Here is a 23,782-nt window from a genome sequence, read left to right on the forward strand (position 1 = left end):
CTACACGCTCTCCTCTCAGCTTTTCCCTTCGCTTGTGGACGTCAAACCATATAACCTACACACAGCCTACATTGTTGTCACCATATTAGCTAAAGTAATGTGATAGACAACATAGCTAATAGTACTAACACATTAGTAAACCCACTACAAGCATGCAGTACAGTGTAAAATCAGTAAGCAGTTTAGCAGTTGCACCGGTGGGTCTCGGTGGCAATAAATGAGTAAAACCAAAAGCTTACCATGACTTGGAAGAGAAATTAGTTGTTTTCAAACTGTTCAACTATTGTCTTTCTCTCTCTTTGGGTCAACTACTCACCACATTTTCTGCAGTGCTAGCTGTAGCTTATACTTTCACTAATAGATTAATTGGATGGATAACATGTTAGTTCATGCTGCAAGAGCTCTGATAGGTTGGAGGACATCCTCCAGAAGTTGTCATAATTACTATGTAAGTCTATGGAAGGGGGTGAGAACCATGAGCCTACTAGGTTTTGTATTGAACACAATGTACCCAGAGGAGGACGGAAGCTAGCTGTCCTCCGGCTGCACCATGGTGCTACCCTACAGAGTGCTGTTGAGGCTACTGTAGACCTTAATTGCAAAACAATGTGTTCTAATAAATTATTTGGTGACGTGAACATGTTTATAGTATCGTTTTATCTAAAAATGACAATGTTTCACTATAAAAAAAAAAAATAGAAATAATAATTCACTGAGGAATTGTCCTCACCTTCCTCCTCTGAGGAGCCTCCACTGCTCTACAGATATGGTTGGGTTTTGCCTAGGCTACTTTGAAACAAGGTAATGTCTCATATGTAGTGCCACATTCTGGTTTCAACAATTAGGTAGCCATATGTTTTTTAAATGCATACTGCCTCCAGCTCATTGCCAAGTGTTGTGTGGCGCGCTGAAGCCTCCCTACTGTTGCCTAAGCATTTGAATAGCGAATGAGAAGTGCACTGAAATTGCCAGTTGATAAATCGAGTAGCTTATTTTAATCATGGCCCAAAAATGTATAAGATCCATAATGAATGTACACCCTCCAATTTAATTATGCAAATTAACTCATAGACCAATAAGTATGACCAGTCAAATGTATTTCCATCAATTAATAGGCTATAAAGCATTATCTCAATAGGATTTGTTTTCTATTCCCGGACAATTTGCCTTTAAAAAAGAATTACGGTCAAAAGCCGGCTAATACCGGCTAACGGAAACCCTGAGACTATATAAAAAATTATGTGGACACCACTTCAAATTCGTGGATTTGACTATTTCAGCCACACTTGTTGCTGACGGGTGTATAAAATCCAGCACACAGCCATGCAATCTACAAAGAAAAACATTGGCAGTAGATTGGCCTTACCGACGAGCTCAGTGACTTTCAACGTGGCACTGTCATAGGCACATTTCCAGTTTGTCAAATTTCTGCCGTGCTAGTGCTGCCCCGGTCAACTGTAAGTACTGCTCTTGTGAAGTGGAAACATCTAGGAGCTACAATGGCTTAGCCGTAAAGTGGTAGGCCACTCCCCCTGCCCGAATGCATAATGCCAACTGTAAAGTTTGGTCGATGATGAATATTCTCTGGTGCTGTTTTTCATGGTTTGAAGGGGGCTAGGCGCCTTAGTCCCAGTGAAGGGTAATCTTAACCCTACAGCATACAATGACGTTCTAGGTGATTCTGTGCTTCCAACTTTGTGGCCACAGTTTGGGCAAGGCCCTTTCCTGTTTCAGCATGACAATGCCCTGGTGGACAAAGTGTGAGGTGCATAGAGAAATGGTTTGTTGAGATCTGTGTGGAAGAACTTGACTGGCCTGTAAAGTTCCCTGACCTCAACCCCATCGAAAGCCTTTGGGATTAATTGGAAGGCTGACTGCGAGCCAGGCCTAATCGCCCAACATCAGTGCCATACCTTACTAATGCTCTTGTGGCTGAATGGAATCAAGTCCCCACAGCAATGTTCCAACATCTAGTGGAAAGCCTTCCCAGAAGAGTGGAGGCTGTTATAGCAGCAAAGGGGGCATTAACTCCATATTAAGGCCCATGATATTGGAATGAGATGTTCGACGAGCAGGTGTCCACATACTTTTGGTCATGTAGTGTGTATGTGTGTATAAAGAAAAATGTGACGTTATCATCTACTAGAATGATGTGGTGATGGCTAGTGGAAAGCCATCAAGTGCATTTCCCAGTCCCCCCTGCATTTGATGGTGATTGTCTTAAAGTTTTCCTTCTCTGTGTTGTACAGGGTCAGAATTTGTGACTGGCTGGACTGGAAAGAGGGGAAGAAAGCTCAAATCCAAATTGGAGAAAACAAAACAAAAGGTGGTTGAGTCTGTCTGCTGTTCAGTATTTTTTTTTTGTTTAAAGCCAGCTTCCTTCTTCCTGAATTGAGAAGATTACTTTGTCTATTGTCACAGGGACACTGTTTTTTGTTGTTGTTGCTTTAGAGCACATTACATATTATCCATCTAGTTTAGTTGTCATATCATTCTTCTGTTTAATATAACAGCAGGTAGGCTTGGGCAGTATCCAGATTGTCATACCTTCATACCAGCCTTGTTCCATACTGGGATCTTAGGTAATACCGGCACTAAACACAGGGGGCACTGTTTTCAAACTCCACTGAGCCTTTGTAACACGAAGGTTAGCAATGCTAACAAGTACATATAAAATCCCATAGAGAATGCTAACGATCACATTGCAAACATTTTATACAGTCTCTGACCTAAACTATTTTCAGGACAGACGTCCCAGCTCATGATGTTATTACAAGTAACTAAAAAATGATACTCCCAGTTTACTGCACGCACAAAATTAATATTAGACAAATATTGGAAGAAGCTAACCTCTTTGCTAGATAGCTAAGTAGCTACTACATTAGCGAACCAAATGTACAACTGCAGAGCATTTGGCACATTTTAGACAGTTAACTTAATAGTTCTAAGATATCTAGCTGGCGAACATTTAGTTGTGAATTCCATATTGTAACTAGATCACCTGGCAGGTGCTGCACAGCATTGAGCGACTCATAAGGCTCTGGTCTCTCGTCATTGTGTGCTTGTAAACAAACACTAGGTGACTGGGTACTACTACCTGTAAGCTTCATAATGAAAAATGATCTGACAGGTGAAACGAAGAACACAATCTTCTTCATCTCCTAACATATTTGACAAGTTGACTATGTATTTTACTTAAAAAGTAGCTGCAAATATTCCAATGTATAAAAAAACTTCATAGTTTCAACAGTATTGGAAAAAACATCCTGTGTCTATTTCCAAAAAACCCCGGTATACAGCCCAAGCCTAACAGCAGTTTTATGCTAGTTATCACTCACTTTTTCCTTAACACCCAGCGAGCCTAGAGCCCCTCTGTCTGTTCCTATGATGTGTGGTTGTGTTACCTTAGTTGAATGCACTGATTTGTAAGTGGCTCTGGATACGAGTGTCTGCTAAATGGCTAGAAATGTGAAACGCAGGTGAAGACCACGGCCAGAGACCTGTATGATGACCACTTCAAGGCGGTAGAGAGCATGCCCAGAGGGGTGGTGGTCACCCTGAGGAACATCGCCACCCAGCTGGAGTCTGCTTGGGAGCTGCATACCAACAGACAGGTAGGGGGGAAAAGCACATCACCTCTAACCTAAATGTATATCAGAGTCGGATAACATTATGATTACCTACAGACAGGTAGGTGGGGGAATCGCCCTGGTCCACTCACACAACACACATTGACATCAATTCACGTCTACTTCCACTTTATGGAAAGTGCGTCTTAATGCAATTTACAGTAAAATTGTTATTTTAATTTAAAAAACGAAGTAGATATTTTGATTGACTCACTCTGATATGTAGTTGTTTTCTTGGTTGTTCTGTCTGAAGCTGTAGGCTACAGGTTTGATGACTCAGTGAAAGTTAAATGTGCTGTTTTGTTTCTGTGGCAGTGTATCGAGGGAGAGAACACATGGAGAGACTTGATGAAAACGGCTCTGGAAAACTTGATTGTGGTTCTCAAGGATGAGAACACCATCTCCCCCTATGAAATGTGCAGCAGTGGCCTAGTGCAAGCACTTTTTACAGTCCTTAATAATGTAAGTAAGATGGGATGGATGAGGTGTACAGGGACAATTTGCCCAAAGTAGTACTCTATACAGTGAATATGGTTCCATCTGGGCTGCAGATTTCTCTTCCTTTCATACTTTTTCTCAACATTGTCTGGGTAACCAACTTCCGCAATGTTCCTCAACTTCCTCGTTAGTCCAACTCCAGCTCAATTTAATGTTTTTCTCTTTTTCAGAGTGTGGAACTTGACATGAAACATGATTGTAAACCATTAATGGAAAGAATAAATGTATTTAAAACCGCATTCAGTGAAAACGAAGATGATGAAAGGTAATAATATAAAATTATATAATTAATTTGTATAAATGTATTTTTAAATAATAAAAACCTGTCAGTGGCTCACTTCCTGGTTTGTCCTATTCATTCAGCAGACCCGCAGTTGCCTTAATCCGCAAACTACTAGCAGTCCTGGAGTCCATTGAGAGGTTACCTCTGCACCTGTATGACACCCCAGGCTCCACCTATAACCTGCAGGTGAGTCTCCTCCACCACACCTCTCAGTAGTATAGTGGTGATGGTCAGTTTGTTTGTTCCAGCATGTTTAGAGCTTAGGTTCTGTAAAACTCTTTCTAGGGATGGGCATAAGTACTCGAACTAACGTCAACTCGATCTTTAACCAGAGATCCCATTTTTTTCCAAATACAGTGCATTCAGAAAGTATTCAGACCCCTTCCCCTTTTCCATATTTTGTTATCTTACAGCCTTATTCTAAAATTGCTTAAATTGTTTTTTCCGCCTCAATCTACACACAATACCCCATAATGACAAAGCAAAAACAGGTTTTTAGAAACTGAAATGACATTTACATAAGTATTCAGACTCAGTACTTTGTTGACGCACCTTTGGCAGCGATTACATTTACATTTAAGTCATTTAGCAGACGCTCTTATCCAGAGCGACTTACAAATTGGAAAGTTCATACATATTCATCCTGGTCCCCCCGTGGGGAATGCCCACACGTTATAAACACATAGAAATATGTGAAACAAAGTTGAAAACACACGAGAAAAAGTAAAGGCCATAAATAAAACAAATCACACGACTAACAGGCTATTACATAGACTACAAACTAGTCAGCCTGTTCCAAACTGCGTCGAAGATAAATATCCACTCCTAAATCCTCTTACAACTGTCCGCATCCAGTGTGTTAGAGACGCTAAAGGAAGTCGCCAACACAACAGCAGTCTCTTCAGCGCTTCTCTAGCTCTGGTCCCACCCATCTCGCAACAACAAGTTGACTATGTTAGTAGGTCTAGAGGGTAGCGCAGTAACGGCCTGGACCAGAGCTAGCGCTTCTATCACTTGACATAGACCGACCTGTAGGTGGTTTCCACCCGGGGACAGAAGCGCTTGGTGTGGGCTTGAGCCCCGGTGGCCCCGCAGAGAGAACAGTCTATGATTTGGATGACTGAAGGCTTCAACCATTTGTTGGGCCTTCCTCTCCAATCTAAGTAGTATACACGTTGGAAAGTCAACAAAAACAAACAAAACAAGAAACCAACCTTCTAGATGTATTAAAATACAAGTATAACACTAAAATAGTAGCTAGCATGGTAAATTACAATTATACAAAAGTAGCTCTGCACACCACGTCATAAAACAGAAGTTGTGTTGTTGTCAATAGTAATGTTCTGATAATAGTTATTTTAGGACCGTAGACTTGCAGCTCTACAGTTAGATTAGAGCATGTCGTTTTAAAATAAGAGTCAGGAAAACAAGTCTCAAAACAAGACAACACTTACGTTTTTTCCTCCCCAAAGTAGCAGGGAGAAACGTGGATATATACGTCTAATTCTGCAGTGAGAGTTTGTTGATAAGGGCGGTTCAGTAGGCGACACAGTAAGAGGTTGGGAGGTTTTACAAAATCTCACAGCAACTTGTAAAGACGCAGTTAGTTTGGTCACAGACAGACAGAGACATTTACACTCAAAGCCACAATGTGTTGTAAAGAACAAGTGAACGGGCATGCAAATAATGAAAAACCACACGTTATAAACAAATAGAAATAAGTGAAACAAAGTTGAAAACACACGAGAAAAAGTAAAGGCAATAAATAAAACAAATCACACGACTAACAGGCTATTACATAGTCTACAAACTAGTCAGCCTGTTCCAAACGACTTCTAAGCTAAATATCCACTCGTAAATCCTCTTACAACTGTCCGCATCCAGTGTGTTAGAGACGCTAAAGGAAGTCGCCAACACAACAGCAGTCTCTTCAGCGCTTCTCTAGCTCTGGTCCCACCCATCTCGCAACAACAAGTTGACTATGTTAGTAGGTCTAGAGGGTAGCGCAGTAACGGCCTGGACCAGAGCTAGCGCTTCTATCACTTGACATAGACCGACCTGTAGGTGGTTTCCACCCGGGGACAGAAGCGCTTGGTGTGGGCTTGGGCCCCGGTGGCCCCGCAGAGAGGGCAGATATACTGCCGCAGGTACGGGCACACCACGTCCCCATCCTGGTTCTTGAGACTGTGGGACTCAAACACAGACTCTCGATTACAGCATCGAGTCTTCTTGGGTATCACGCTACAAGCTTGGCACACCTGTATTTGGAGGGTTTCTCCCGTTCTCTGTGGATCCTCTCAAGCTCTGTCAGGTTGGATGGGGAGCGTTGCGGCACAGCAATTTTGGGTCTCTCCAGAGATGTTCGATTGTGTTCAAGTCCGGGCTCTGGCTGGGCCACTCAAGGACATTCAGAGATTTGTCCTGAAGCCACTCCTGTGTTGTCTTGGCTGTGTGCTTAGGGTCGTTGTCCTGTTGGAAAGTGAATCTTCGCCCCAGTCTGAGGTCCCCAGCGCTCTGGAGCAGGTTTTCATCAAGGATCTCTCTGTACTTTGCTCCGTTCATCTTTGCCTCGGACCTGACTAGGCTCCGTCTCTGTCGCTGAAAAACATCCCCACAGCATGATGCTGCCACCACCATGCTTCACCGTAGGGATGGTGCAATGTTTCTTCCAGCCATGATGCTTGGCATTCAGGATGAAGCGTTCAATCTTGGTTTCATCACACCAGAGAATCATGTTTCTTTAGGTGCCTTTTGGCAAACTCCAAGCGGGCTGTCATGTGCCTTTTTACTGAGGAGTGTCTTCAGTCTGGCCACTCTACCATAAAGGCCTGATTGGTGGAGTGCTGCAGAGATGGTTGTCCTTCTGGAAGGTTCTCTTTCCCCCCTGGAAAAAGGGAAGGGGTTTGAATACTTTCCGAATGCACTGTACTGTGAAACTATTTTCTTTTGACTCTCGTGTTCATTTGTGCATTTGCGGGACACAACAACAACAAACAAACCAAGCCAAGCATCACACAGTTATGTTCTTTAAATTCCCTTTTCCTTCTGTGTCTCACTCAATTAAGTTCTGATCGCTCCCTCTACACGTGTGTGCTTACAGAAATAAATGCCTATAAAAACGTATCTAACTGATTGGATACACAAGCTACATTCCTTGCCAAATGACGACAGTTTTATCACAAATTCTAAATGGAACGGTTGACTGAAGTAGGGAAATATGTGTTCCAGCAATGACATGCAGTTTTGGAATAAATGCGTACTTTTCCGCTTAGGCTACTTTGCGGTGCCACAGTCAAAATTTAAAAACAATTATGAAAACAAAAATACGCTTTTCAATCTTAATTTAAGGTTACAGTTAAAATACAATTTTGTAGAAACGGGCAGGGTTTATGACTTTGGCAACTAACAGTAGTGACAACCCTACTTTTTAAACTGCTAGTGGCATTTAGAATTGGTTAGCCTAGGCTATAACCCCCCCAACATAGACAGGCTCTACACTGAACATCTGCAAAAACATTAGTTTGATGAAGACGGTGTATTTTCATCAGAATCATTAAGCTAACCAGTTGTTTTGGCCATAATTCAAATCCATGCGGTGTTCAATGTAGAATTGTTAATCCTTTTAGAAAATAACAAGGAACAGGTATAATAAACTAAATTGTAACAGAAGACATAGTTTGGTTTGTAACTCTGAAAAATGTAGTTCAACTTGCCAAATTGAGCTCTGTTTCAAATGATCTCTTTGAGAATAGCTGTTCTAGACGCGAGATGCGATTCACATTCTGTTCTATTTTATTCTGTTTTATTACATCATGGTTATTTTTACTATAAAATAGGTGTCTTGACAGTGATAAGGGCTCGGGAAATTAGTGTTTTGTCTGCTAAATAAACAAAACAATGCTATGCCATAGCAGAGCTATAGGCTTCTACAAGCAAGCGCCACTGCTGGAGTTACTACCTTTTTTAAGTTTGTGTTCCACAATATATAACCAGTTGATATTACGGTTTCAATAAATGAATCTTAAATGGCCCTTTATTTATTATATATATATCGGTATATCAAGTTTGGACACACCTACTCATTCAAGGGGTTTTCTTTATTTTTACTATTTTCTACATTGTAGAATAATAGTGAAGACATCAAAACTATGAAATAACACACATGGAATCATATAGTAACCAAAAAAGGGTTAAACAAATCAAAATGTATTTTATACTATGGATTCTTCAAAGTAGCCACCCTTTGCTTTGATGACAGCTTTGCACACTCTTGGCATTCTCTCAACCAACTTCATGAGGAATGCAAGTACTCCTGCAAGTACTCAAACAGTCAAAGGTCAAATGCCATCATTCGTCCTTCCTGTGTGTGTGTGTGTGTGTGTTAGATCCTAACGAGGAGGTTGCGTTTCCGTCTGGAGCGTGCGCCTGGGGAGACGGCGCTGATCGACCGTACAGGGCGTATGCTGAAGATGGAGCCCCTGGCCACCGTGGAGTCTCTGGAGCAGTACCTCCTCAAGATGGTACCACCCCCTTTTCCTTAACCATGTTTCATCTTCTCTCACAATCTGTCCATTCAGCATATTTGAGGGGATCAGTTTGAGCAAACACTCACGCGGTCTCAGAGTAATCTCTTTTCTCTCCCCCAGGTGGCCAAGCAGTGGTATGACTTTGATAGATCCTCCTTCATCTTCGTCAGGAAGCTAAGAGAGGGACAGACCTTCACATTCAGACACCAGCATGACTTTGACGAGAACGGAATAGTCTACTGGATTGGTACCAATGCAAAGTACGTCTCCTCCCATCGTCGTTGTGTTAAGACCTGATGATCAGCTAAATGCTTATTATACAATACAAGAAAGTATTTAGAAAATAACCTTGTATTAATCTTGTGTGTTTCCTCTGTCTCCAGGACTGCCTATGAGTGGGTGAACCCAGCAGCTTACGGCCTGGTGGTAGTGACCTCCTCTGAGGGTCGTAACCTCCCATATGGCCGACTGGAGGACATCCTGAGTCGGGACAGCTCTGCCCTCAACTGCCACACCAACGATGATAAGAACGCCTGGTTTGCCATCGACCTGGGCCTGTGGGTCATCCCCTCTGCCTACACCCTGCGCCACGCCCGTGGCTACGGCCGCTCCGCCCTCAGGAACTGGGTGTTCCAGGTGTCCAAAGACGGCCAAACCTGGATGAGTCTCTACAACCACGTGGAGGACTGCAGCCTCAACGAGCCGGGGTAAGTAAGCCTTGTCCCAGTCAGAAGGGCCCATATCCAGGAGCCTATGGTCAGGAAGAACTCAGGATCCAAAACCTATAAGTCTGATTCTGACAGTGAGTTTGTGTCCTGTCCTGTTGTGAAGGTCCACAGCCACTTGGCCTCTGGACCCGTCCAAAGAGGAGAAACAGGGCTGGAGACACATCCGCATCAAGCAGATGGGGAAGAATGCCAGCGGGCAGACCCACTACCTGTCTCTGTCAGGCCTGGAGATCTACGGCACCGTCAGTGGTGTGTGTGAGGACCAGCTAGGTAAGAGTCTGCTCCTGGGTTCTCTTGAGGTTTCTTCTCTCTGGGGGATTTGTCCGTGCCACTTCTGCTTGCTCTTTGGGGGTCTAAGCTCATACCACTGCTGCCAAGAAACAGTCAAAATGCATAAGTATTTTAGTAAGGTATGTGCGAGGAGCACTCTTTTTACTGAGACACTAGTTGGAGTATGTTTATGAATCATTATTCATTAGATTTGAATGATGCAAAGCAATCTGACCAACCTCCTTCTACCTTCTACAGGTAAAGCAGTGAAGGAAGCGGAGGCCAACCTGCGCAGGCAGAGGCGTCTGTTCCGCTCCCAGGTGATGAAGTACATAGTGCCCGGGGCGCGCGTGGTGCGGGGCATCGACTGGAAGTGGAGAGACCAGGATGGCAACCCAGCAGGAGAGGGTACGGTGACGGGGGAGGCCCATAACGGTAAGACACTAGTACATCCTGAGCCCCACCATCTAATAAAACATCCCTCTGTGTGGAACTGAAGACACACACACGGCTTGCATAGAAAGCTTTTGTTTTATATGATAAAGTGTTTGTTAAGATATGTTCTGCGGGACTTAGTCGGCTGACATGATGATGCATGTTTAAACTGCTAAAGCAGGACCTAATGCTGAGCTTTATCCCAGAATAATCCCATACGTCACCCCATCATCATCATCACGGGGGCAGTGTTATAATAGTAGTTCAGAGACATCGGGCTAAGTAACTATGACGATTGAACATAAGATGTGCAAAAACTAGTGACAAGGGAGTCATTGATAAATATGGTAGACCAACCACAAAACAAATTGTGAACATCAAGTGCATTTATATAATTTGAGGAGCCTTTAGTGCATCTTAACCCAAAGCACCTATTACTAACGCTCTTAGAAAGTCTCACTTTTGTATGTTAAATACTGTGGGGGCAGCCAGGAAATATCAACCAGCAGTTGTTCATTGTCCTTTCATAACATTATTAGTAACTTGAAAAACAATGTCTGTATCAGACATTGTACAGGTAGTTTGTGGGTGACGCTACTCAACATTTCTAAACGGTCCAGCCTTTGTTCCTGGTTTTCCAACTGAAGGCTTTCTCCTCTGCTTCTGACCTCACACTATAGGCCTATTACTTAACCTACTGCTTCTGACCTCACACTACAGGCCTATTACTTAACCTACTGCTTCTGACCTCACACTATAGGCCTATTACTTAACCTACTGCTTCTGACCTCACACTATAGGCCTATTACTTAACCTACTGCTTCTGACCTCACACTACAGGCCTATTACTTAACCTACTGCTTCTGACCTCACACTATAGGCCTATTACTTAACCTAATGCTTCTGACCTCCCTAGAGGTCGACAGATTATGATTTTTCAACACCGATACCGATTATTGGAAGACCAAAAAAAAGCTGATACCGCAATTTTTTTTTAAATGTAATTGTTTAAATTTGTATTATTTTTAATAATTTAAAAATATTTATTTTTTTATTTTTTTATAAATGATGACAATTACAACAATACTGAATGAGCACTTTTTTTTATTTTAACTTAATATAATGCATAAATAAAATCAATTTAGTCTCAAATAAATAATGAAACAGAAGTGCAATATGTGCCATGTAAAAAAGCTCATGTTTAAGTTCCTTGCCCAGAACATATGAACGCTGGTGGTTCCTTTTAACATAAGTCTTCAATATTCCCAGTTAAGAAGTTTTTTAGGTTGTAGTTATTATAGGAATTATAGGACTATTTCTCTCTCTACCATTTGTATTTCATATACCTTTGACTGTTGGATGTTCTTATAGGCACTATAGTATTGCCAGCCTAATCTTGGGAGTTGATAGGCTTGAAGTCATAAACAGCGCAATGCTTGAAGCACAGAGAAGAACTGCTGGCAAACGCTGGAAAGTGCTGTTTGAATGAATGCTTACGAGCCTGCTGCTGCCTACCACCGCTCAGTCAGATTGCTATATCAAATCATAGACTTAATTATAATATAATAAACACACAGAAATATGAGCCTTAGGTCATTAATATGGTCAAATCCGGAAACTATCATTTCGAAAATAAAACGTTTATTCTTTCAGTGAAATACGGAACCGTTCCGTATTTTATCGAACGGCGGCAAGCCTAAGTCTAAATATTGCTGTTACTTCATAATTATGTAAAATTCTGGCAAATGAATTACGGTGTTTGTTAGGAAGAAATGGTCTTCACACAGTTCACAACGAGCCAGGTGGCCCAAACCGCTGCATATACCCTGACTCTGCTTGTACAGAACGCAAGAGAAGTGACACAATTTCACTAGTTTAAAAGAAATGCATGTTAGCAGGCAATATTAACTAAATACGCAGGTTTAAAAATATATACTTGTGTATTGATTTTAAACAAAGGCGTTGATGTTTATGGTTAGGTACACATTGGTGCAACGAATGTGCTTTTTTTTTGCGAATGAGCTTGTTAAATCATCACCCGTTTGGCGAAGTAGGCTGTGATTCAATGATAAATTAACAGGCACCGCATTGATTATATGCAACGCAGGACAAGCTAGGTAAACTAGTAATATCATCAACCATGTGTAGTTGACTAGTGATTGTTAAAATGTTTTTTATGAGATACGTTTAATGGTAGCTAGCAACTTACCTTGCTGCACTCGCGTAACAGGTGGTCAGCCTGCCACGCAGTCTCCTCGTGGAGTGCAATGTAATCGGCGTCGAAAATGCTGGTTACCGATTGTTATGAGAACTTCTAGTCGGCCATGCTGAATTAATCGGTCGACCTCTAGGCCTCACACTATAGGCCTATTAGTTAAACTACTGCTTCTGACCTCACACTATAGGCCTACTTCCTCTTTGTCCCCATTGGCAAATAAGGCCATGCTTTATGTTAATGAAGGATAAATAATTACCTTGAAATGCACTAACTGTAGAGGCTGACTACAGAGCAGCGTAGTTGTTGATCTGAGTCAGTGCTACTGCTGTGTGACTAGACTGCATTACGTGACGCTCATCCTCCTATTGCTCTCCTACCGCATTATTTTACTTATTTTTAACATTTTATTTTTTATTATACAAGGGGCGTGTAAAGGATTACATGTCTATCTCTGTATGCCAAAAGTATTAAAACCGATCCCATTATCATTTACGTATTTGACTAAACTTGCAAACTGTCACTACCATTATACCCTTTTTGTTATTAGTTTGATATTTTGAAGTGCAACCCTCCCCCTCTCCCCCAACTTACCAGGTAACCTTTTCATACTTGTACAATCATTTCCTCCGTCGCTATCTGTTAAATCTCTGGGCAGCCATGTTTCCAGTGTGTTTTTAAATACTTTTTGACTAATTGTCTCCATCAATCAGCTGAGTGCATGTTGATGTCACAATTTGCAGGCTCTGAATGGGCTCCATTGCAATTTTATTATATTTACATTGACAACGATATTATTCAGTTCCTTTTTCTCAAGTGGCTTTCAGCTTTGCATTTGCTAAATTCTACCTTGCTTTGTCATTTTCTGTAACTCATGATTTCTATCTGACTGCTTCACCTGGACCAGAGTACTAGACCATACAGTTTCATCAGGACATCCAGTATCTCAATTTGACTTGCTATTGGTTTTACTATTCAGCACAATGCTAACATACTGACTATCAGCTTCAGTATAGCTGTATAGAATGGTCTACTGACGGTGAGTAATGGATCTAGTCTGAATCTGTATTCAGCCCACCTGTAAACAATGTCACAAACATGGTTATCTGGTCCAGTGTTGAGCAGAACTGCTGTCTTGACTTGCTCTCTGCTGGGTCTCACTACATTCATATCCTTTTCCAGGCTGGATTGATGTCACCTGGGATGCTGGTGGCTCAAACTCTTATCGTATGGGTGCTGAAGGAAAATTTGACCTCAAGCTTGCGCCAGGGTACGACCCTGAGTCTGCGCCGTCACCCAAACCTGTCTCATCCACTGTTTCAGGCACAGCGCAGTCCTGGAGCAGCCTGGTGAAAAATAACTGTCCGGACAAGGGCGGCTCCTCCTCGGCTGCAGGGGCCAGCTCCTCCAGCCGGAAGGGCAGTAGCAGCTCGGTGTGTAGCGTGGCCAGCAGCAGTGATATCAGTCTCAGCTCCACCAAGTTAGAGCGTCGGGCTGATAGCCTGCTGGAGCAGGGAGGGGTACTAGGGGCTGGTGGTGGCATCCCTGGGGCAGAGGGCCAAGAACCCATTGTGGTGCTGTCCTCCGCCGAGGCCGGATCCGCCTCCAGCACGATAACCGCGGAGGAGGGTGGCGAGCGGAAAGCGGGCGCGGACAGGCAAGCAGCGGCAGAAGCCACGGCCATCTCCATGGGACTAGTCAGCGTCAGCTCGCCTGACGTCAGCTCCGTGTCTGAGTCCTCCAGTAAGGAGGCTGCTTCCCAGAGGCCTCTATGTTCCGTGGCCAGCGCCCGTCTGTCCGTCAGCTCTCTGCTGGCGGCCGGCGCTCCCATGAGCTCCAGCGCCAGCGTGCCAAACCTGTCGTCACGAGAGGCTAGCCTCATGGAGTCGTTTGTGCGGCGAGCTCCTAACATGTCCCGCACCAATGCCACCAACAACATGAACCTGAGCCGCAGCAGCAGCGACAACAACACCAACACACTGGGACGAAACGTCATGAGCGCTGCCAGTGAGTATTCAGCCTCTACTGTCTGCAGGCCAGGGATACATGCAGCCTTCAGTCCTCCTCAACCTTCAGTCCTCCTCAGCCTTCAGTCCTCCTCAGCCTTCAGTGCATATAAAGGGACCACTGTCCTGCCAGCTCACTCGACATTATTGGCATGACTTGTAGAAGGAGCCTTGTAGCTTTGGTTTAGAGTTTAGCTTCATAGAGTTTAGCTTTAGCTTGTACAGTAATAAGTTATCACATTTTTACATTAACCTAGAGTAGTAGTCAACAAAATTTGTTCTGGCAATGTAAAAATTGTAGATTGTGTTGAATATTGATATGATTGCTAATCCGACTCTTGATCACCACACAAAGGGAAGGAACAGGACAGACACTCATCTAGCCAAGAAGAAGAATTACTGACTTCACATATCTGAATGGTGTTCCTGCTTTTGTGCTGCAGTTTTTTTCTTTTTCTTTTTTTCTCTAATATTAGGCTATTTCAATAAACCAAGGAGAATCAAATGCCTCACCAATAAATCATATTATTGCATTGCTGACAGAGTATTACTGACATGTTCTAATTACATTTTTGCGTCATCCTTGTGTAAAGCGAGCGGTGATCAGTGCATTATTTTCTAATGTTAACCTTCAAAAGTAAGATGCGCAGTTTAAAAAAAAACTCAAAACATGACTTCCAGTGGTCAGAAGGTGCTGACTGAGGCTTGAATGTGACAAGCATGTGTAGTGGTAGAAGAGCAACCAGCATTCAGTTTTAACTGGAACCAGTCAAAATAATACCTGCTTCTTTTTCTGTTTGGGAACTAATCGCATTTTGGGTTTTTGTTTGCAGCTTCTCCTCTCATGGGTGCACAGAGCTTTCCTAACCTCACCACCACTGGTACCACCTCATCTGTTACAATGTCCACATCCATAGTAACCAGCAGCAATAATGTAGCCACGGCAACCACAGGTTTGTCGGTTGGCCAGTTGCTCAGTAACACTCTGACGACCAGCCTGACCTCTACGTCTAGTGAGAGCGACACTGGTCAGGATGCTGAGTTTTCCCTTTATGGTAGGCTATACTAGACTTACTATTATTCCTATATTATACATCTCTCCTATCCTCCTCCACTACTCCTCTGCTTCTTCATCATTTAACACATACGTGTTTCTACTGCCTAACTTCCATCTTGTCATTTCACACTTCTTGACTCATCAGTGTCCTCCTCGTACATTTGGCTAGTGCTTTCTGACTCTATATGAAGTGCATTATGATCAGAGTTGTTTCTAGTGAGATTTCACCACCTCTCCCTGCAGACTTCCTGGACAGCTGTCGTGCTAACACGCTATTGGCTGAGTTAGATGATGAGGAGGATCTACCTGAGCCTGATGATGATGATGATGAGAACGAGGATGACAATCAGGAAGACCAAGAGTATGAGGAAGTTTTGGTACGGTCCAGGGTAAACCTTGGTTTCCACATTCATTTTAATAGGGTAAAATCTGTTGCAGTTTCTATTCATATAAAGTGTACTTGTCGATTGCATGCTTGCACCCTCGTAAAAAAAGAATTGCCTGAAAACCTCCCTGTTTAAGTTCTTGTCAATTTCGAATGTGACGTGTGTGACTAAATGTATGTGACCTTGTTTTTATGAAAGTTTTGTTTCTCCTGTAAATGTCGATCTGTGTTGCATGTTGTTTGTGTTGTGTGTAATACCTTGCCTGCCACTCCCAGAGAACTAAGGGCTGTTCATGTCCTGTTTTATCAGGAAGAGGAAGAGTATGAAACCAAAGGGGGTCGGCGTAGAACCTGGGACGATGACTTTGTCCTCAAACGGCAGTTCTCTGCTTTAGTCCCGGCGTTTGACCCCAGGCCAGGCCGGACCAATGTCCAGCAGACCACTGACCTGGAGATCCCTCCCCCAGGTACACAAACACGACACAGTTCAGTTCAATATCCATCTGTGGATGGACTTGGATTGTACATGATTACTAGACAAATGGCAAGTCTTTCACACCTACTTAAATTGCACCCTAGGGCATAGTGGTGAGCTCTTTCCTCATATTTTTCCTTGTCCTTGCAGGTACACCTCGCTCTGAAGTCCAGGAGGAGGTTGAGTGTGCCCCCTCCCCCCACCTCGCTCTCATCCTCAAAGTGGCAGGGCTTGGAACCACCCGAGAAGTTGAACTACCCCTCTCCAACTACAAGGGTACTATCTTTTACTATGTCCAGAAGCTTCTACAGGTCTCCTGCAACGGGAGCATCAAATCAGATAAACTACGCCGGATCTGGGAACCCACATACACGTAAGTCTGCCTGGCAGGATGCTAGTTTATTTGGGTGTTTAGTTTTTCCCCAGGATTCTAACTTGACGCTATGATGAAACCTAAACTGAAAGTAGCTGGAATTAATGGCAGATCTCCATTTTTACTTTGTTTTGCAGGATAATGTACAGAGAATTGAAGGATTCGGACAAAGAGAAGGAAGGCAGAAAAATGGTAATTAACAAGTTTCACACCTCCCACCGTCTTTCTCCTGCCCATTTTTTAAATCTGTGAATTTTTTGTGGCTGTTTTCAATGTGTAGCGAAATGCTCCTCCTGGATAATTAAACAGACCTAGTCTCGAAAACCCGACCTAGGCAACAGTGACTCTTTATGGCGTAGAGGAACTACGTCCCTTCCCACATCACTACCTTATCCGCTTGAATAAAATACTAAACAGTAGCTGGCAAGATTGAGATCACTGAGGTTATTTTTAGTGAGTGCATTTCGCAAGTGGCTATCTTCAATAAACCACTGCAAAGATTTTGCCTGAACTTTGGTTTCCAATTGCAACATTCTGGAATGTCTGCATCGTGATTTGTTGGGAGAGTTGTCTATCTGAAGAGGACCCACTCCGGAACAAGGACACTTTTTTTTTTTTCTCATCAAAGTTGCCAAAAAAGTCTGTTATTGAAACCGGACCCTAGTCATTGTTGCCTAGGGTTGGGTTTTCGAGACTAAGACAGACCTATCTCACTAACCTTTAAAGCAGCAAGGATACTGTGACTTAAAACGCTATTAGTTATAATGTACCTAGAGTAACTGCACGGGTCTCTTTTTAGTGGTTAAACCAACCTACTGTAATGCATGTCTATTTTCCTTGAGACTTTACAATCAGGAAAGACCAACATTTGGTTCTTCCTGTTGTAGGGTTGCTGGTCTGTAGAGCATGTGGAGCAATACCTTGGCACTGATGAATTACCAAAGAATGACTTGATAACCTACATGCAGAAGAATGCAGACTCCTCTTTCCTGCGCCACTGGAAATTAACCGGCACTAATAAAAGTATTAGGAAAAACAGAAATTGTTCTCAGCTCATAGCTGCATACAAGGTATAGACCGGCATCAAGATGTTGCTTATCTGTCTATGTATCTATTTATTTTCCCTTCTCTGTTTTGGTATATTGTTTTCCTTCTTGCTTGACTGTCATTTGTCTAGCCACTTGTTAGACAGTATTTGCTGTTCTCTTAACTTTATCCAAATGGCTTGTGGCTGTTCTGTAAATTATGCATTACCATGATTTACATAGTGAATCTGTTCCCTTTCATTATTTTGTTGTACGAACATAATGATTGTGAGAATGCAGTAACTGGATGTATGTGCAGCAAAATAGCCATGTCCAGTTTTATGCTACTGTCTTCGCTGTTAATCAGAGAGTTTGTAGAGTCAGGTAGCTGCGGAAACATCAGGTTTAAACCACGGTCCATATGATTGCTTGCAGGACTTTTGTGAGCATGGGTGCAGGTCGGGGGGCCTGAGCCCTGGGTCTCTGGGTGCCATGCAGACCTGTGACATCCTGAGTGTGGCTAGTGAGCAGGCCCAGGCCAAGGCTGGCTCCAGCCAGAGCGCCTGCGGTGTGGAAGATGTGCTCCAGCTGCTCCGCATCCTCTTCATCATCGGAGGAGACCCCCACGCCCACACACGCACCTTCCAGGAAGGTACAGATACACACCTAATACCACCTCAGACCGCCCTCCCCATCACATATCACCTGAAGATAATATGCTACCTTATTTTATTATCCTCTTGCAGTGAAAATGTTACTTGTTAGTGTTCTTAATAACACACGTTGTTGATCAACTGTGTTTTTTACAATATGTAGAGGATCTCCAATTCAATGCATCGCCCGAGGAATTCACCAGCAAGAAAGTCACAACGAAGATTCTCCAGCAGATCGAGGAGCCTCTGGCCCTGGCCAGCGGGGCCCTCCCAGAATGGTGTGAGCAGCTTACCAGCAAGTGTCCTTTCCTCATCCCCTTTGAGACACGGCAGCTCTACTTCACCTGCACTGCGTTTGGAGCCTCCAGGTTAGAGCTGCTTGACGTTTAAACAAAAGGGGTGTGTACTCCTGAAACTGGTGCAACGTCTTCTCACATCCACACCCATTTCATGTCTTTGTTTATATAGCATTGAATAACAAACTAATACAGCTCTCGCATATTACAGGGCCAATTATTGCTGTTAATTTCATTGACTTCGTACTGTATTGTCGGTGTACCTCAGGGCGGTAGTGTGGCTGCAGAACCGGCGGGAGGCGACCATGGAGCGCTCGCGGCCCTCCACCACGGTGCGGAGAGACGACCCTGGGGAGTTCAGGGTGGGCCGGCTCAAACATGAGAGAGTCAAGGTCCCCCGCGGAGACCAGATGATGGAGTGGGCTGAGAGCGTCATGCAGATCCACGCTGACAGGAAATCTGTTTTGGAAGTAAAACACCACGCCTGATTTAAACCAGATTAATTGTACTCCTGGACTAACATGTATGCTCATTGGAGAGTCTGTGTGAAGGGATTATTGATTGTCATTGGTACCCATGAATAAGTGGTCCATGTCATGCTAAATGGTGTGAAATATGTACTCATTCATCCAATTCATAGGCATACATTTTGTAATCTTACTGTACACCTGTTTTTTCCAGCTTGGTAATGTATTCCCCTATTTCTTTGAATGGTATTGCCACAAGAGGTCATAGTGACTGGTTATGAGATAGCTATGAGAGGTCATAGTGACTTGTTATGAGAGGTCGTAGCGAATGACCAGTCTCTCTCTCCCCAGGTTGAATTCCAGGGGGAGGAGGGTACAGGCCTGGGTCCAACACTGGAGTTCTATGCTCTGGTGGCAGCTGAGTTCCAGAGGACATCCCTGGGTATCTGGCTCTGTGATGATGACTTCCCAGACGATGAGTCTCGCCAGGTAAGTGTTGCTTCACTGTCACATCATTCAAATGTAGTTCTAAACGGTAATATTTGAACCATGTCAGTGTCACCTTTAATTAATATTTTTGGGGTTAAGGTCATGTCAATGAAAATGCCCTGCTTCTTATTGACTGTGTTGTGTACTATCAGGTGGATCTGGGTGGGGGTCTGAAACCTCCAGGCTACTACGTCCAGCGCTCCTGCGGCCTGTTCCCAGCCCCATTCCCCCAGGACAGTGACGAGCTGGATCGCCTCAGCAAACTCTTCCTCTTCTTGGGGGTCTTCCTGGCCAAGTGCATTCAGGACAACCGCCTGGTGGACCTTCCCATCTCACGACCCTTCTTCAAGTTGCTCTGTATGGGTGACATCAAGAGCAACATGTCCAAGCTGCTGTACGCCTCCCGTGGGGGCCCTCTCCTCCTCGATCCCACCGAGCAGCACCACCACTTCTCAGAGATCCAGTCGGAGGCGTCTACCGAGGAGAGCCTGGACACCTATTCTGTCGGAAGCTTTGACGAGGACTCCAAGTCCGAGTTCATACTGGACCCCCCTAAACCCAAGCCCCCGGCCTGGTACCACGGCATCCTGACCTGGGAGGACTTTGAGCGGGTCAACTCCCACCGGGCCAAGTTCCTGAAAGAGATGAAGGAGCTAGCGGTGAAGAGGAGGCTGATCTTGGGGAACAACAGTCAGTCTGAGGATGAAAAGAACACTAGGCTGCAGGACCTCATGCTGAAGAACCCATTGGGCTCCGGACCCCCACTTAGTGTAGAGGACCTGGGGTGAGCACAGCTACTACCACCACTCTTACTGAGCTTCTTAAATTAGTCAGGCATTCAGTGGATAATATCCTGAACTGGAATTACATTTTTGCTAATTACATTGTTTTGTAGGCAATGATTAATCGCTTTTGAATTTGTTCACTTTTCTTTTGGTTTCCCATAATGCTGATATAGTATTTGATCTTGACAGCTGTAAAGTTATGTCATCATTCAACATGGTTAATTTTGAGTCCCTTTTCCCTCAGATTGAATTTCCAGTTCTGCCCCTCATCCAAAGTGCATGGGTTCTCAGCAGTGGACCTGAAGCCCAATGCGGATGACGAGGTAGGTAGAGCACCACTGTTGGCTCTGACCTGAGTTGTATTAGTTAGATGAGTTGTCTGAAACTGTCCTGTTTCCCTCTCTGTTCATCCATCCAGATGGTGACCATGGATAATGCTGAGGAGTATGTGGAGCTCATGTTTGACTTCTGCATGCACACTGGCATCCAGAAACAAATGGAGGCATTCAGAGGTATGCCTATTGATATGACTCGCCAACTGGATCTCTTTAGCATTAGTTATCACAAATAAGTTTGTTTTCCTACACTACATTTTGGATGTAATGAAATTAACGGTTCCTTTCTCAGAGGGCTTTAACCGAGTGTTCCCCATGGAGAAGCTGAGCTCCTTCAGTCACAAGGAGGTGCAGATGATTCTGTGTGGAAACCAGTCTCCATCCTGGACAACTGAGGATGTCATGAACTACACAGAGCCCAAGCTGGGCTACACTAGGGACAGGTATGATGATCCTCCATCTACTGCAGCTTGTAGAATAGAACTTCCTTTGGCCAACTTGGAAATAATTTCTTTGTTGTTAGATCTCCTTGTATTGACTGTTAGTCATGCTTTAAAAGGGACTCAAATGACAAGAACTGAAATGGCAAGGTCACTGACATAACCAGAACATGACTTACTTAATGACCTTTGTTTCTGGAGGAACATGAGGCTTGTACTAAAGTACCAGTTCATCAACTGGCGTTATCTAACAGCTGGTTGTTTTCATATTTCGCTGGAGAGTCCTTTTAATGGTTTCATCGGTTATCTTGTCCTCTCCACAGTCCTGGGTTCCTGCGTTTTGTGCGGGTGCTTTGTGGAATGTCGTCTGACGAGAGGAAAGCCTTCCTCCAGTTCACCACAGGATGCTCCACTCTGCCCCCTGGCGGTCTGGCCAACCTGCACCCACGCCTCACCATCGTTCGAAAGGTAAGGAAAGGGCTCTCTATGATGCAAATCACTACTGAGTTTAGGAAACTATGTCAACCTTGCAGTAAGCCATCCTAATGAGGCTGATGTTGACATGTTTCAGAAATGCTGACAGTAGGAATTTGGGGAATGTTTGATATTAAATGTATTCTATTTAGCTTTAAAACAGTACAATATTATAATCCAAGAATGACACTACCTCCATCACTAATATCTGCCACTCCATACCTCTGGGATTATAGACAGGGTTCAAACTACACTGAACAAAAATATTAACGCAACTAGTGGTCAGAGTGTTGAGCCAGTAACCGAAAGGCTACTGGATCGAATCCCCGAGCTGACAAGGTAAAAATCTGTTGTTCTGCCCATGAGCAAGGCAGTTAACCCACTTTTCCCGGGCGCCGAAGACGTGGATGTCGATTTAAGGCAGCCCCCTGCAACTCTCTGATTGAGGGGTTGGGTTAAATGCGTTAGACACATTTCAGTTTAAGGCATTCAGTTGTACAACTGACTAAAGTGTTGTTCCCATGTTTCATGAGCTGAAATAAACATTTGCACAAATTTGTTTATACCCCTGTTAGTGAGCATTTCTACTTTGCCAAGATAATCCATCAACCTGACAGGATTGGCATATCAAGAAGCTGAATAAACAGCATGATCATTACACAGGTGTACCTTGTGCTGGGGACAATAAAAGGCTGCTAAAAAGTTTTGAGGGAGTGTCAATTGGCATGCTGACTGCAGGAATGTCCACCAGAGCTGTTGCCAGAGATTTAGATTTAGTTTACCGCAAGGTGACTGCAATGCAATTAAACTAATTGTTCCTTTCCATAGGTGGACGCGACAGACTCCAGCTATCCCTCTGTTAACACTTGTGTACACTATCTGAAGCTGCCAGAGTATTCCTCTGAAGACATCATGAGAGAGCGTCTCCTAGCTGCCACCATGGAGAAGGGCTTCCACCTCAACTGAGCATGCCCTGTCTGCCCCATTATGACTGACAAACCCCCCCTGCTGGTGAAGCCTATTGTGTTTTGTTGCAGAAAAATAGATCTCTCTCTCCCCCCTCCTCCCAACCCCACCAACCACCCTCCCTTAAATCTCCCCTGTTCCGTCCTTTCCCCCTGAGAACTCTAGGAAAACAGTCCCATGTTGGCTCAACTAGCTACTGATACAGATAAGGTCCGGGGCACCCCCAACTTCCTCCACTCCACCCACTACAGCTCACTCCCTCCCCAGGGCACACTGCTGCTTGAAGGACTTGAGCGACTGGAAGACAGTTTCCTCATGGTCTACAGTGTTTACTCTCTCTCATACTCTGGCTGTGAGCATCTGTACATTCTCTGTGGATTTAAGGGTTTTTAGATTGCCACCATCTCTCCACCACCCGGCTGTCAACCCCCTTCCTTTCCCTGCGTGACGTGAGGGGAGAAGGGTATCTGCTTCTGTAGCGCTAACTGTAGTGTGTTTGGGCATTTCCTTACCAGGTTAAGTTTTACTAGTGCCTGCATTGTTTGAATATTAGGATTACATTTTTCCCTCATTTTACTTAATCTTACGGCATACAATCATGATGCACATGCTTATTATTTTTGCTCTTCATTTTTCTTTCGTTATGTATGTTTTGATTGTTTGTTATCCTGCTATAAGGATCGAAGTCCCTGAGTGCATTTCTTGTGTAATTTTACAATAAAGCTATAGAGACAAAAACACTGGTTCTGTGTGCAAGGCACATTTAAAAAAAGAAAAAAGCAAGCTATGCTTTCCCTTGTATTTTCTTTGTATATTATAAACATTTATTTAACTCAAGTTGCAATTTGAAGTACAGATATTTTCAAATGTGTATGCTCCAAAAAATTAAAATGTTTGCAAAGTATGAAACATCTTGTTTATTTACTTAATAAAAGACCTGAATTACATATTCCAGGCACATTCAAGAACCAA

General features: G+C 43.7%; 1 protein-coding gene across 7 annotated transcripts in view; it reads left to right on the forward strand.

Annotated features, from left to right (window-relative positions):
• LOC139563686 (E3 ubiquitin-protein ligase HECTD1-like) overlaps positions 1-23,719 on the forward strand; it is a 40,062-nt gene extending 16,343 nt beyond the window's left edge. The window contains exons 15-41 of one of the 7 annotated variants that reach the window (XM_071382541.1): positions 2,250-2,326; positions 3,480-3,614; positions 3,945-4,091; positions 4,298-4,392; positions 4,494-4,596; positions 8,796-8,930; positions 9,057-9,196; positions 9,320-9,643; positions 9,768-9,934; positions 10,193-10,369; positions 13,767-14,591; positions 15,424-15,645; positions 15,891-16,069; positions 16,343-16,499; positions 16,658-16,880; positions 17,018-17,072; positions 17,768-17,950; positions 18,341-18,557; positions 18,722-18,926; positions 19,123-19,324; positions 19,673-19,810; positions 19,963-20,594; positions 20,840-20,918; positions 21,014-21,107; positions 21,223-21,373; positions 21,694-21,838; positions 22,673-23,719. In XM_071382541.1, coding sequence (XP_071238642.1) covers positions 2,250-2,326; positions 3,480-3,614; positions 3,945-4,091; positions 4,298-4,392; positions 4,494-4,596; positions 8,796-8,930; positions 9,057-9,196; positions 9,320-9,643; positions 9,768-9,934; positions 10,193-10,369; positions 13,767-14,591; positions 15,424-15,645; positions 15,891-16,069; positions 16,343-16,499; positions 16,658-16,880; positions 17,018-17,072; positions 17,768-17,950; positions 18,341-18,557; positions 18,722-18,926; positions 19,123-19,324; positions 19,673-19,810; positions 19,963-20,594; positions 20,840-20,918; positions 21,014-21,107; positions 21,223-21,373; positions 21,694-21,838; positions 22,673-22,810 — 5,345 coding nt within the window. In that variant the 3' untranslated portion in view covers positions 22,811-23,719. Of the gene's footprint in view, positions 1-2,249; positions 2,327-3,479; positions 3,615-3,944; positions 4,092-4,297; positions 4,393-4,490; positions 4,597-8,795; positions 8,931-9,056; positions 9,197-9,319; positions 9,644-9,767; positions 9,935-10,192; positions 10,370-13,766; positions 14,592-15,423; positions 15,646-15,890; positions 16,070-16,342; positions 16,500-16,657; positions 16,881-17,017; positions 17,073-17,767; positions 17,951-18,340; positions 18,558-18,721; positions 18,927-19,122; positions 19,325-19,672; positions 19,811-19,962; positions 20,595-20,839; positions 20,919-21,013; positions 21,108-21,222; positions 21,374-21,693; positions 21,839-22,672 lie in introns of all 7 variants that reach the window. The other 6 variants (XM_071382540.1, XM_071382543.1, XM_071382544.1 and 3 more) reach the window with 6 other exon arrangements.
• Positions 23,720-23,782: the final 63 nt, after the last annotated feature.

Source organism: Salvelinus alpinus, chromosome 34 (assembly GCF_045679555.1).
Source record: "Salvelinus alpinus chromosome 34, SLU_Salpinus.1, whole genome shotgun sequence".
NCBI classification, from domain to species: domain Eukaryota; kingdom Metazoa; phylum Chordata; class Actinopteri; order Salmoniformes; family Salmonidae; genus Salvelinus; species Salvelinus alpinus.